Source organism: Balaenoptera acutorostrata, chromosome 10 (assembly GCF_949987535.1).
Source record: "Balaenoptera acutorostrata chromosome 10, mBalAcu1.1, whole genome shotgun sequence".
Classification (NCBI taxonomy): domain Eukaryota; kingdom Metazoa; phylum Chordata; class Mammalia; order Artiodactyla; family Balaenopteridae; genus Balaenoptera; species Balaenoptera acutorostrata.
This window is the reverse complement of record NC_080073.1, coordinates 84,480,887-84,495,189: the sequence shown is the minus strand read 5'-3', so window position 1 is coordinate 84,495,189 and position 14,303 is coordinate 84,480,887. Positions and strand designations below refer to the sequence as shown.

Genomic DNA, 14,303 nt, shown 5'->3' with positions numbered 1-14,303 from the left:
CCACCAGGGAAGTCCCAAGGAGCCGTTTTCTTTTTGGTGGGAAATAATAAGATCACCATATGGATGTAAGCAGTGCTTGCTCAGTGTATCCAGTTAGGCTATTAATATTAGGCCTTCTTTGTGAAGGGAACTAAGAAATACATTTTATTATTTTTTAAGAGAAAACACATCATGAGTTTATACTGATTTTCCAATTCAAATTTGGGATCACTATGTTTTTATTTCTCTTCTTTTATGTCATAGTCATAAGAGAAACCTAATCTTTCAGGTTGAAAATCTTGGTTCCTGGTAACATTAACATAATTGCTTATTTTCTTTATCCTATTATATATGTGTATGTACATGTACATAATATATAATATATTCAGAATAACAACAAAAATATTATTACCCAGATGACAACTGAAAATTTTAAGTTTTATTTTCACTTCTTTTTGTCATTAGGCTGTATCCCACTGGGGATATACAGCTAAATTACTGCATTTTAAAGTCACCTAAAATAACCCCTTTCTAAGGAGTTACCAACTGCAGAAAGTTTAAGCTACCAACTACACACACAGTTAGTTTCATTTTGTCTTGTTTTAACTTAATTTTGTTTTATAGTGATGTAAAACATTTACATGATTCCAAAGCCAAACATACAAAACAAAGTACATTTAGAAAAAACTAATTTCCATCTCTTCCACCTGGTTTTCCTTCCCCCCCCCCCCCCACAGGTAACTGTTTTTGTTAGGTTTTGGTTTATCCTTCCACTTAAAAAATAAATATAAGCCCCCAAAAATGTATATTTACCTTTCCCCTTTTCTTAGGTAAAATGTAGCATGCGGTGTGCGCTGTTCTCCACCTTGTTTTTTTCACTTAATATATCCTGGAGGTCACCATAAAATAATACACAGATAGTCCATATTTGCAAAATGGATAGAAGGCGAGGGGGCAGACCTGACTGAGTCGCCTGGGGAGACAACATCCAGCGGTCCGGCGCCATGTTTTTCAGATCCCCAGAAAGGATGAGGTCAAATGGGTCAAGCCCGCACACGCACTCAGGGGCTTCAGGAAATGAGTTGGAGGAGGAGAAAGCCGCAGGCCAAAGTCAGTTGTCTGGTCCCCTGTATCTGGATCTCAACCAACTTTCTCACTGCAGAGTTTTCAACTATCACCTATCGATTTACAGTGCGACAATAAATAGCCTTGTGTGGAGTCTTTTCGTGTATTTGAAGCTTTCTTTTCGACCGAGGTATACTGGGGAGAAAGGGGGACTGAAAGAAAAAAGGATAATTTATTAAAGGGGGGTCAGAGACATCAGGCCTGGATCAAGAAGCCCGAAGAGTGTAACCTTCCTAAATTGCTCCTGGAAGTCTAGCTTCAACCCTACCTACCAGTGGCAGCATATCCCAAAGAGAGGAAGCAACGGGGAGGAGACAGAGAGAAAGGCAAAGGAACAACTCTAGGGACTCAGGGTGATCTGGGTGCCGGGAAACAAGAGCCAGAAAAAGGGGAAGACCTGCCCTGCAAAGGAGGCCTGGAAGGTGTAGATGTTGTTGCTGGTAGTGGCGTCGTAGAAGACGACCTCCCCGCATTCGTGATTCACGCGGACGCCCACTTTCCTGGGACAGACCGAGAGATCCTCCCTGGTGTCGACCTCGGTGAGCGCCTGGCACTTGGAGCTTGCGATGCGCAGCACCCAAAAGCCGGTCAAGGGCGCCAACACCAGCGTGCCCCTCCGTGGTACTGGATCTGAGGCCACGCCCACCACGCAGCCCCCGCCCCCGGGCCCTTGGAGCTCCGCCTCCCAGGCCTGGCAGCCGGTGGAGAAGCCTGGCAAGCCCAGGACACAGCGGAACGGATGGAAGCGCTCAGGGTCGGTGGGCTCAGCCCAGCCGCTTTGAAAAACTTGGTCCAGCGTCACTGTCTTCAGATCCTGGGAAATGATGAGATCCGGGTGAGCCGAGGCCGCATCCAGGGTCACTGGGACTGCGGGAAGATAAGGAGGAGAAAGAGGGGCAGCCCCAGGTCAAGTCGTCCAGCCCCCTTTAGGATGGCTTTCTCTTCATAGTCAGAGTCCTGTTTGTCCCCAGAGAAGTCCTATCCCCCCTCCCCCTCTTTGAAGTTAATTCCTAAATTTCACCATATGCTGCTCTTCATTGGTGGTGAGGGGGGTGTCATTTCAACACTCAGCTGAGACTCTCCTCTTCCTTCCCCGTTTCCTGTGGTCCTCATATCTCGAAGAAGATTTGAGGCTTGTATAAGAGATGTCGAGGCTCAGGCTATCTGAGCTCGAGTAATTTTCTAAAGTGCAGCCCCTCAGAAACAGGCATAAATGGAGGGGTGGAATGCAGAAGGAGAGATAGTCAGCCCAGTCTCACCGCAGAAGCACATCTTTTTTTTTTTTTTTAATTATATTTATTTATTTATTTTTGGCTGTGTTGGGTCTTCACTGCGGTGTGCGGGCTTCTCATTGCGGTGGCTTCTCTTGTTGTGAAGCACGGGCTCTAGGTGCGCGGGCTTCAGTAGTTGTGGCACGTGGGCTCAGTAGTTGTGGCTCGCGGGCTCTAGAGCGCAGGCTCAGTAGTTGTGGCACACAGGCTTAGTTGCTCTGCGGCATGTGGGATCTTCCCGGACCAGGGCTCAAACCCATGTCCCCTGCACTGGCAGGTGGATTCCTAACCACTGCACCACCAGGGAAGTCCCCTTTTTTTTTTTTTTTTTTTTTTTTTTTTTATGTCAGCGTGACCATGGGGGATCTTAGTTCCCCCACCAGGGATCAAATCCACACTCCCTGGAGTGGAAGCGTGGAGTCTTAGCCACTGGACCGTCAGGGAGGTCCCCACACATGCACACTTTTAATTGGATTTGGACATTAAGTTATAGTTTGTCAAGGCTAGAAGTCCCCCATCTGCCCTCTACAATTGCTGGAGCAGCTGTGGTTCCAGTCTTTGCCAAAGACTTAGGAATGGGGGCCTCATTCTGTATGTTGTCTGATTTGTTATCTGATTTGTTGTCTACTTTGTTGTCTGATATGTTGTCTGATTTGTTGTCTGATCTGTTGTCTAATTTGTCATCTAATCTCACACTCTCTTACTGTAATATTACTTAATTCTCCCTGCTGGATGGGGGTTGGGGAGAGATGGAGGATGTGGGAATGTGGGGAAGAGGAGAAAGAGTGACCAGGTTCATGGGGATGAGTTAGATGAATTGTGGCCCAGGCAGTCCTTACTGGTCTCTAGAGTCTACCTTGGCTGAACTGATGCCTAGGTAAATAGTTTAAAAAAAAGAAAAAAAAAAGTGGACCGGAGCAGTCAACTATAGTGACTTCCTTTATCCACCAGGGGGTACCACAGCCAAAGCAATAAGCAGAAGCCAAGCTGGGGCTTCCAGGTCATCTTCCTCTTTTTGCTTGAGAACCCCCTCTTCCTTCTCCAAATCGTCAACATCACCCCCATCTCCCTCAGCCCAACTCCACTCAGGGACCCTTCACTGCTCTCAGCCACTCACCCAGCGCCATCTTGAGCTCTTCAATAACCGTAGCTCCAGGGCCCCCCAGGTTCTCAGAGCTGTCTTGGATCGGTAAATAAGAAACAAAAGAGGCCCTGCTTCGGCTCCGGAAGAGTGGGGCGAATGAAGTTGAGGGTTTGGGATTTGGTGGCACTGGTTTAGTTGTTCTGTCAACTTTGAGGGAGAAGGAGAGGAGAAAAGAGAGGTCAGTGGGAGCAAGGCAGCAATGCCAGAAAGTACTGCTGAGCTCTAGACACAGCAGGAGGGATCAAGGTTAGACTCAAGAAGGTGAAACCGTGCTCCAGACGGTTCCAGAAGCTGGGGACCAACAGAAATTCTTGGGCTTGTCTTACAGACTGATAGATAAGGGAACAGCTTGTTAAAACCCCTTTGCTTGTAAGCTGCCTTCACTGATTAAGCTCCCTTTAGTGACTTTTTTCCGCTTTAATTGCATACCCTCTAGGTAATATAGCACAAGACTCATCAACCAGCCCTATAGATAACACCTCTGACATGAGTCGCTATACTAATGGAAGCTTAAGTTGTTTCTTTAGGAACTGGAGTGAGCTCTTGTCCAGTTTGAGCTGGCTAAAACCCTAAAACTAGACCTGCACAGGTGTCAGAGGAACAACCTTTTGACATCAGAGGGCCAAAACTCCATCCTCAAATTATGCTAAGCACCTCCATTTTTTTTTTTTTTTTTTTTTTTTTTTTAAAGAGTAAGTATTTTTTTTTTTTTTAAGGATTTTCTTATTTTTTTTATTTATTTATTTATTTATTTATTTTTTTGGCTGTGTTGGGTCTTCGGTTCGTGCGAGGGCTTTCTCCAGTTGCGGCAAGCGGGGGCCACTCTTCATCGCGGTGCGGGGACCGCTCTTCATCGCGGTGCGCGGGCCTTTCTCTATCGCGGCCCCTCCCGTCACGGGGCACAGGCTCCAGACGCGCAGGCTCAGCAATTGTGGCTCACGGGCCCAGCTGCTCCGTGGCATGTGGGATCTTCCCAGACCAGAGCTCGAACCCGTGTCCCCTGCATTAGCAGGCAGATTCTCAACCACTGCGCCACCAGGGAAGCCCTAAGCACCTCCATTTTTGAACATGCATCCCATGAAGAAGCATGTAACCCAAATCCGCCTGTGCCGCAGAACGCTGATTACCTCACCTTTTCCCTACCTCTGATCATCTTTCCCCACGCCCGAGACCACCCTGTTTCATGATCCCATAAATATCTCAAGCCCCTCGCCTTCAGGGAGGCAGACCTGAGACTTGTTCTCCCGTTTCCTCCCTTGGCTGCCTTGTGAATAAACTTTCTCTGCTACAAACCTCAGCGTCTCGGCATTTGGCTGGCTGCGCGTGGGGCGAACAAACCTGGTTTGGTAACAAAAGCACACCTGAACAAGTTAGGAGTAAACTGATCAGGTGGTAGATTATTTCCTGGAGGAGGTATACTCTGGGAAGGGGAAGAGGAGATGGATGAAATGCCTGCTATCCCCACCCCCATCTCTGCCCATGCCATCTTAGCACCCGAAGTTTTCAAGAACGCTAGTTTCTACAGCCCTTCCTCTTCTTCTCTCAACTTCCAGGCCCTCTTACAGTCTCTCTAAATTCCTCTTTCTGCTCTGTGTCTGTTCCCCTCCAACCCAAGCTGGAACTGAGAACAGTTATTCATTCCCACCTAACTCTGGTCAGGGAGGGTGATCTTGTATGTTAGGAAGTTCTTTCTACAGTCTACTGTCTTTCCTTCCTCTGCAGTGTCAGTCCAGTGCATTCCCATCTATGCTGGGGGTGGAGACAGCATTTTGACCCTCTGTAGTCTTAGAGGTTCCCTGACTCCACCACTGGAAGCCACCAGTGGTCAGGGGCAGGACTCCTACCTGGAGGGGTCAACTCAGGCTCCAAGGTTTTGTTCATTTTAGGATTGTTTTTGTTTGACAGGTACCCTAGGAATTGAGACGAGAAAACCTATTTTGGTCTTGATAACCAGAAGCTGCAAACTAAAAACAAAACCAAGCACCCTGCCACCATCAATAAGAACAAGAATAGGTGGTTCTCAGTGAGGACTGCCGCCCACTCACGGGGAAGTGTGGAAACCTTTCAGGTTGTCCCGGTGCCTGCAGGAGGAGGGGGAGGGTCTTTACTGGCCTAGAGTGTTTCCTGGGGCCTGGGATGTGAAACATTCAACAGGACACAAGGCAGAGAGCACAATGGAGACTTAACATCTGCAAATACCGATAGCTCCCCTGGGGGAGAAACTGCTGGTGGAACGGAATTCCTAAGTCCTGCTCTCAGCTTTGGAAGGCATTACGTATTTCGTTTCTGGCTTTGGCAAAATGATTCCTAATGTTGTTTTTGCCACTTAATAGTCACATGACTTGGGTTTAATTTACCTCACTTCTCTGGAGCTGCAGGGGCCTTACTGTAAATTGCCGATAATAACACCTACCTTGGAGGATAGTTGTGGGATTTTGAACTATTAGATGCGGGGTGCTTAGCACATGGTGGGCCTTTAAGAAATGGTACCTCTGGGCTTCCCTGGTGGCGCAGTGGTTGAGAATCTGCCTGCTAATGCAGGGGACACGGGTTCGAGCCCTGGTCTGGGAAGATCCCACATGCCGCGGAGCAGCTGGGCCCGTGAGCCACAATTGCTGAGCCTGCGCGTCTGGAGCCTGTGCCCCGCGACGGGAGGGGCCGCGATAGAGAAAGGCCCGCGCACCGCGATGAAGAGCGGTCCCCGCACCGCGATGAAGAGTGGCCCCCCGCTTGCCGCAACTGGAGAAAGCCCTCGCACGAACCGAAGACCCAACACAGCCAAAAATAAATAAATAAATAAATAAAATCAAGTAAAACTTTAAAAAAAAAAAGAAATGGTACCTCTAGTGTTACCATCTCAGATGGCAGAGCCATCTCTGATGACTTTGGCATAGGCTGCTGTTACAGTGGGTCTTCCTCCCCTGAGCTGTCCTGACCTGACTTATAACCAGAAACCCAGCCTATGGCTGAGGGCAGCTAATACCACAGAGACTGAGCTGCCTTTATCTTCTCCTTGTCTTACCTTTTCCTCCCTTACTCTGAGGAATGAAGAAATAAATTTACAATTTTCTATTACTTTTGAATACTTCTAAATTTTGGGATTTGTCACTGTTTGGTGAGTTACCTGAGTTTAAAATAATAAAGCACATCCATATGCCTGTTCTTCTCAACTGATGAGGAATGGGTATTCACTTATATTTGGCCTTCATGTAATTAGAGAGACAGAATTCTTTGCCTTTGCTTTTTTCACTTTCCCCAAATGGCAGGAGCAATCATCACTTACAGATCTTTATGTGTTCTTCAGTCATGCCTTTGAAGAATTTGCTTTTATCTTTCTTGCTCTCAGGCTGGAGGCTGTCTGTGGAGAGAGAACAGAATGAGATGGAGGGAGTCCAGAGAGGTTGAGCAAGGAACCCAGCACCAATCACACAGCAGGGCACTGATCTCAAATGCCTTGGATTTGTCTCTCATACTCTTAGTGGACCGAGAGGGTGTAAAACACTGAGAGATGCCCTTTCTGCTTCCCTGAAGTGGCTCTCCAGCCCAGCACTGTCCAGTAGAAATATACTCTGAACCACAAATAACATTTTAAATTTTCTAGTAGTCCCATTACAAAAAGTAAAAAGAAACAGATAAAATTAATTTTAATTATATTTTCTATTTAACCCATTATTTTTAAGATATTGCCCTTTCAACATATAAGAAATTATTGCTATATTTTACATTCTATTTTCATACTAAGTCTTGTGAAATCTGACGTGTTTCCTTCACTGACAGCACACTTGACTTTGGACTAGCCGCATTTCAAATGCCCAAGTGCACGTATGGCTAGCAGCCGCCATACTAGGCAGAGCAAATCTAGTCCCTCCCTAGTGAGGAGAACTGAGGAGAAAGGGCTGAGGGACAAAAGGTGCTTTTTGGCCTCACCCTTTAGCTTCAAAAGAAAGCCTGCTGTGGTACCCGCCACTCAGGAGCAGGGTGTGGTAAAGGGTGGTCTCACCCTCTTAAAGCCTGGATGGCAATTCCTCTCTCCTCCCCCTAAGAGAGGACTCGAGAGAAGAAAGCAGACGGAGCTGCTGATGAAGGAGCTTAGTGCCCTTCTGTCCTGGTTCTCTCCAAGGAGGGAGCTTCGTGCCCCACGTCTCCTGTCTCCCAGACATGGAGGGCTCTTGACTTCTGTGTACCCTGACGGAAATAGGGGCAGAGGACAAAAGACTTTGTGTGGTTGAAGGATGAGCTCAGAACATGGGGATGATGGCCCATGTCCAGCCTGGATTACCTGTAGGGATGCTGGACTAGGTGAAGAGCTGTAGGGTGGGACCCCTAGATAAGGGGCTTCCTCTGGGCCCCTGCACCTTTCTAGTGATCTGTAGCTCCAGGAGAGTATAGAACCAGCCCTGGGGATAGGTGGAGGGAGACACGTGGGCATCTCATCTGAGAGCAACAAGCCCAGCCATGGGGAACACTCAGTGACCCTCTTATGAAGGGTCCGCATACCTGGAGCCAGAGCAAACACTGCCCTGAGCGCTATGCCTACAGGGCCTTCAGGGTCCAGCCACCACCCCCCTCCACCCCTGGCTTCCCAGACCCAGTAATTCCCCAACAGGAGACAATGACCCTCAGACTAGGGAGCTATGGAGATTGGACCAGTGTTGTGAATAGACTCCCCAGCACTCCCTCCACCCCCTGGGCTTTAATAGGGCCAGGTGGGAGTTTGGGGACTGTGTGTGTGTGTGTGTGTGTGTGTGTGTGTGTGTGTGTGTGTAGGGAAGACAGACCAGACCACGTTCATCTCTACCACAAGGTGCGTCTTTGTATCTCCCTCCTCCATGCCCAACTCCAGCCTGTGCCGAAGTGAAAGGGTAGTGGATCCCTTCACTGAAATTCTAAACTGGAACCAAACTATTTTATTTTTTAGTTTTTGGATCTTAGTTCCCTGACCAGAGATTGAACCCAGGCCAAGGCAGCAAAAGCCTGGAATCCTAACCACTAGGCCACCAGGGAACGCCAGAACTAAACTATTTTAAACCTGAAATGGCTGTGAAATTGTTGGGCCAGATGAGATTACACCCAGTGGGATGGGAGAGCTGGACAAAGCAGAGCAGTTACTGGGGAAAAGAAGAGCTCAAAAAACAAAATTAAGAAAAAAACGCTGTGTCTGGTGAGCGGAGATTCTTAGCTGAATGAGTGATGTTCTTGGGGGCGTTGTCCTGGTCCTTTTCCATAGGCACATGGGAGGGGTGTATGGGGACGTGGGGGGCTCTTGTGATATTTCCTGGGAGAAAACTCCATCCAGCTGTCGCTACTCCTGGTTTAGACAAACACAACTTTTGCAGTGAAGGGAGTCCTTACAAATACCCAACGGTCTTCCTAGTTGCAAACCCAGACGTGTCTTTGAAAAATATCTGACCGAATATCTAAAGCCCAAGTCATCCACTTCTGTCTGATCTCTGTTTGCCTGCAAGGCTGGAAGAGGGACTTCCCCAGAATGTCATTGCCTTTGAATCTGTTTTCTCTTCTTCTGTAGTCAGCAATAGATGGAGCTCCAGTGTGAACCAGAGAAGTAAAAGCGACTTGCTGGAGATCACACAGTTTCTGCCTCTTCTCTGGTCCACCAGACAACCGAGAACCAACTTCCTGACAGTCACTGTGCTAGGCAAGGGGACCTTTTGTGGCTTTCACAGGAGTAGGGAGGAAGATAAGTGAAACATGATGAAGACAGGGTGCAAGAAATGCCTGAAAAGAAGCATAAGGATGCACGGAAAGTGCTCAGCAGAGAGCCTGGCATTGGAAAGGTCCTGTGATTACTATTGGCATGGATGAGTTACAGCCCCATTTCCTCTGGGAAAAGAATGGGAGAAGAATCCCCTAGAGGTAGGTGAGCCGAGACGGTGACAGCCTCTTCCTTACCTTTGAATTTCTTCAGGCTCTCTGTGAAGGAATCATGCCGTGACTTGGCTTCACTGAGTTTTTTCTCCAGGTGCATTGAAACAGGGGTTGGGTTGAGAAAGCAAAATCCTTCACTCCTAGAAAGATATGGCTCAACTGGATGGTGAGATCAAAGGATGGGGTGCAGGGGAGGAGGAGCTGTGACAAAGAGATGGGGATGAGGTGACGGAGCCCTGAGGTTGGGGAAGGAAATCAGGATAGTGAGCTGGGAGTCAGGAGCCAGGGCTGGGGATATGGGCTCAGGGTGAGGTGGGGCATAGTGGGATATGGAAATGCAGATGGGAGCCAGAGAGAAGCAGAGAAGAAGGGGGCAGGGAGATGGGGTAGGGACCCAGGAGCCATCTAGTTGAGCAAGGGGTCATGCAGGAGGTGCAAGAAAATAGGAGAATCTGTGATGAAGAAATAGGAACCTAAAGAAAACAGCTCTTCTCTTTAGTAACCAACCTATGAGCTAATATGCTCAGCTCAGGCCTTTGCTCTCTATAGCCTAAGTACCTGACTGCAGTTAGACAGAGTAGGCAGGAATTTGGGAGGGAGGAATGTTGAGTGTGCTTGAATGCATGTTGAGCATTGTACGATGAATGAATCAGTAGGCAAAATGCACTTGGGGTGGCCCATCGTACCTGCACAAGACAGCTTTGATGTCCTAAAAGAGAAGGAGAAAGGGCACGGCCTCAGCACTTGGCTGATTCACAGGAGCCAAGGAGGAAGTGCTGACCCTGCTGGGCGTGGGGGTAGAATAGGTGGAGTGAGAACACCTCTCTCTTCCCACGCTCCATAAAGGGCTCCTCCAAGAAGCGTCCGATATGCCAGTAGGCAGGAAAATGGTTAGACCGCGAGGGGAACTAACTGAGTTGTTTGAAGATAAATTTACCTCTGAGACTAAACCAGAGACTGGAGCGGGGGGACAGGAGAAGGATTGGAATGACTTTGCATGGTCTTTCGTGACAGAAAGAAATGGACTTCTGAACTGGTGGGAGTGGGAGATGGATTTAGGAGGGATCTCAGCTTATTTCGTGCATCAGCTAGATCCGTACTGTCCAATATGGCAGCCACCAGCCACACGTGGCTACTGAACACTTGAAATGTGGCCAGTATGATGAGGAACCAAATTTTATTGAAGTTTCACTAGTCCAAATTTAAATTAAAAAGCTGAAGTAGTGTAAAATATTTTTCCATTAAACACAACTAGATCGATTTGGTCGGACTACATTTTACTTCACCCATTGAAAATGTGGTGTCTGAGTTGGGATCTGACAAACATATACCAGATTTCAAAGACTCAGTTTTTAAAAAGGGGGAGGTTCATAAAATATTTCGTTAATACTTTAAAAATATTGGTTAACAGATGGAAAAGATAATATTCTGGATATATATTTAAATAAAAAATATTTTATTTAAATTAATTTTGCCTGTTTCTTTTTATCTTTTTAATGTGGCTATGAGAAAAAAAGTTGACATCGCATATGTGGCTTGCAATATGCTTGTAAATTACACGTGTGGCTCACATTGTATTTCTACTGCACAGCACTGGGCTAGGGGAAGGAGGAGAGGCGTAACTCTGGTATTCTGCCAGGTGGTCAGTGTTCTGACCTGTGACTGGGGATGGACTGTTACCTTTTTACAACTTGGCCCCCAAGGGATTCTCCACACCTGGAGCAGCTGGCCGGGCGGCAAACACTGCCTGGCCTTCAAGGAATCCTTAAGCTTCCCGAGAGAGTTCAGCTGCGACTTGGTGGAAATGACATAGAATTTCTTCGACTTGGTGATCTCCTGATCCAACCAGTTGATTCGTGACAGGAGGAAGTTCTTCTCCTCCTGTAGCACCTGACGCAGCTGTCTGAATGCTGTGATGATCTTTTGCCTCTCAGATTCCACGTGGGCCTGGGGGCAAGGAAAATGGACACTCAGAAGATGAGAGGAAGCCCTCAAAGTTCCTCCTAGCCCATTTTATTCAATGTTTTAAGTTTATTCTGAGCAATGTGCGGTGGCAGACCTGGAGGAAAGGAAAGGAGAGGAGAGCAAACTTTTTAAAGCACTTACTATGTGCTTTGTTTTCATTTTAGGTTATTTATGTTTTTTGGTTTTTTGTTTTTAATTTATTTATTTATCTATTTTTGGCTGTGTTGGGTCTTCTTTTCTGTGCAAGGGCTTTCTCTAGTTGCGGCAAGCGCGGGCCTCTCACCAGCGCGGCCTCTCTTTTTGGGAGCACAGGCTCCAGACACGCAGGCTCAGTAGTTGTGGCTCACGGGACTAGTTGCTCCGCGGCATGTGAGATCTTCCCAGACCAGGGCTTGAACCCGTGTTCCCTGCATTGGCAGGCAGATTCTCAACCACTGCGCCACCAGGGAAGCCCTATTTATGTTTTTTTGCCTTCGAGGACCTAAGTAGCTAATACTTAATACCTAAGTATCTAGTACTCACATTTCCAGAAGGCTTTTCAGTTTATAATCTGCTTTCACCCAGAGTTTTTCCTTTGCACACACCCCGCCACACAAAATCGGTAAAGATAATTGGGTGGGTTTATAGTGCCTTCATTTTCTAACTGGGGAAATCAATTTCTAGTTAGTAAGGGACCGTGAGGGGCAGAGCTGGGTCTTAAAACTGGTATTTCCGATTCTAAGACCAGCACTGGTTTTTTTTACACTACCTGTCCCCAGATGGAGGAGACCAAAGCAGCCAACCTACTCCAAGAATATGAGGCTGGATGTGGAAGGTGCTAGCATCTGGCAAACCAAGTGCTGTGGAGGAGGAGAAGGCTTGAACACCCCCTGACCCATGATGCCACAATTCTTTCTGTCCCTCCTTAACTCCATCCTGTTCTGGACCTGTTTGTTTGTCAATGAGGTCTTTTTGAGTGGTCAGTGTAATAAGGGATTCCAGGAGTTTTGCAGAGATGCCATTTCTGCTTTGGAGCTCATGGACAGAGAGACCCACACCTGAGTTTTTTCTTACCATGAAGACATCGATCCTCTGTTCACCTTGTGACTTCATTTGAACTATCGCCCTCTCTTTTTGCTGCAAGGCCTCAACCTGCGATTGAATCCGCCCCTGTGGAGAGAAAGTTGTCTTGGCAAGTTGTGCCTGGAGTTCTCTCAGCCTCATGACACCCTCCTGACCTCTCAGGATGGTGGGTGAGTCCCTGTGTAATTATTATAGAGCCTCCTTTCCTGTTCAAGCTGGGGGCTGGGGAGGGAGAAATCTGGAGCCTAAGTGACCTACAAGAGAGGAATGTGGCAATAAATTATAACTAATATTTGGATGTGCTTTGGGGTTATCAAAGAACTTCCACAAACCTTCCCTCATTTGTCATACCAGCGACTCTTAAGAGATACATTTTGTTTGTCCCATTTGAAAGGTGAGGTACCTGCAGCTCAGAGAGGTGAAGTGACTCCTTGAACAATATTCTGTAAATTCAGGAGTGTGAACTTGAACCTACACTTCTGACTCAAAATTCCGTGTTCTTTCCATTCTCCATTATACCTTGGTTTCAACAGGCATCAGTTCTCCAGACTTAGACCTTTGAAGCTACTGGGCCTGACTGCAAATTGTCTACTCAAGGGCAAAGATGGGGGCAATAGGGTACAAACCCAGAGGGAGAAGGTGACAGTTTCCAGGTCCTCACTGAACTCCTAGTCTGATGTGGGTACAGGGAGGGGAATCCCCAAATGCCTACCTGATAACTCTGGGCAGCTTCTTCTATCAAAGTTGCATTGTGGGATTTGTGGTCCTTGGATTCATGACACACCACACAGAGGAACTTGCCATCGAACTCACAGAAGAAATGACACTTCTCCCCGTGCCTCAGACATCTCAGCTCTTTCGTTTCTGGCTGCATCTCAGAGGGATCCATAGCTTGGATTTTCCCCACCAGATTCGCCAACAGCCAGTTGGGCACGATCGTGTCCCCCCTCACAGTTTTGTTGCAGAGGGGACATTTAAGAATGCTGTCTGCTGCTTCCCAACTCTGAGTGATGCACCTGCGGCAGAAAGTGTGTCCGCAGTCGATGGTAGCAGGGCCCTGCAGAATATCCATGCAGATGGGGCAGATCACTTCCTCCTGAAGCTTACTGGCAAACTGTTGATTGGCCATGGTAGGGCAGAGGGCTGCTTCAAGTCTGTAGAAAGTCTCGAAGTCTTCTGTGGACACTGGTTCCAGGAAAAGAGAAGAAAACAGAGGACATGGAGGTCAGAGTCTATCAAGTAGTGAAGCAGGGAGAGAGGAAAAGAAGAGATAGAAAAAATGAATAATAGACAAGAATCAAAATTAGAATGTAGGGAATATTATAAAGAGGAAAACAGATGGGCAATGCTACCTCACTGCCTCTTGAGAACAAATGGATATCGTGAATGAATATATGCTGCTTATAAAATGGGGTAAGTCTTCCTGAACCTTGGACTAATTAAGGATATTTTTATGAGGCAGTTAACTGAGATCAGAAGGACCAGGGCACCAAAGTCCACTCGCAGAGGTTCAGGGAGGGGGTGGAGGGACTGGAAGACGCTTCTCAGAAGGTCACAGCCAGTTCACCAGTAATGCTTTGAGCATCTCTCGTATGCAGAGCCCAAACCTTGGGAGAACGTATGGAAAGGAAGGAAGGGGGGGTGATTCTCTACCTCCTGTAATTTGGCTCCACACTTTGAAGTACTTTGTGCAAATATGGAAGATATAATCACCCACTCAGGGAGTTTCCAGTTATAAGGAGAAGCAGCCATCCTCTCATGGGGGGATTCCTAGTACAGTGGGAGAAGCAAGGAACTTCCTTTCTGAAAGGTCATTTTCTGTTCTCCATCCTAGTTGATCTTTTACTTCCCCACCGCACCTGTATCAGTCT

General features: G+C 47.3%; 1 protein-coding gene across 1 annotated transcript; it reads right to left on the bottom strand.

Moving 5' to 3' along the window:
• Nucleotides 1–1,444: 1,444 nt before the first annotated feature.
• Nucleotides 1,445–13,561, bottom strand: TRIM31 (tripartite motif containing 31). The gene is made up of 9 exons (XM_007179094.2): nucleotides 13,145–13,561; nucleotides 12,424–12,519; nucleotides 11,122–11,352; nucleotides 10,106–10,114; nucleotides 9,430–9,559; nucleotides 6,803–6,877; nucleotides 5,364–5,429; nucleotides 3,493–3,666; nucleotides 1,445–1,971 (listed from the first exon to the last, which is right to left on the bottom strand). The coding sequence occupies exons 1-9, from the start codon at nucleotides 13,559–13,561 to the stop codon at nucleotides 1,445–1,447; spliced, it is 1,725 nt and encodes a 574-aa protein (XP_007179156.2).
• Nucleotides 13,562–14,303: the final 742 nt, after the last annotated feature.

Coding starts and splice junctions, on each gene's coding strand:
- TRIM31 (XM_007179094.2), bottom strand. CDS start 13,561: ATGGCCAATCAACAGTTTGCCAGTAAGCTTCAGGAGGAAGTGATCTGC. Junction 12,520..13,144: donor AAGCTGCCCAGAGTTATCAG/GTAGGCATTTGG, acceptor TTCTCTCCACAG/GGGCGGATTCAATCGCAGGT. Junction 11,353..12,423: donor AGAGGATCGATGTCTTCATG/GTAAGAAAAAAC, acceptor CCTTGCCCCCAG/GCCCACGTGGAATCTGAGAG.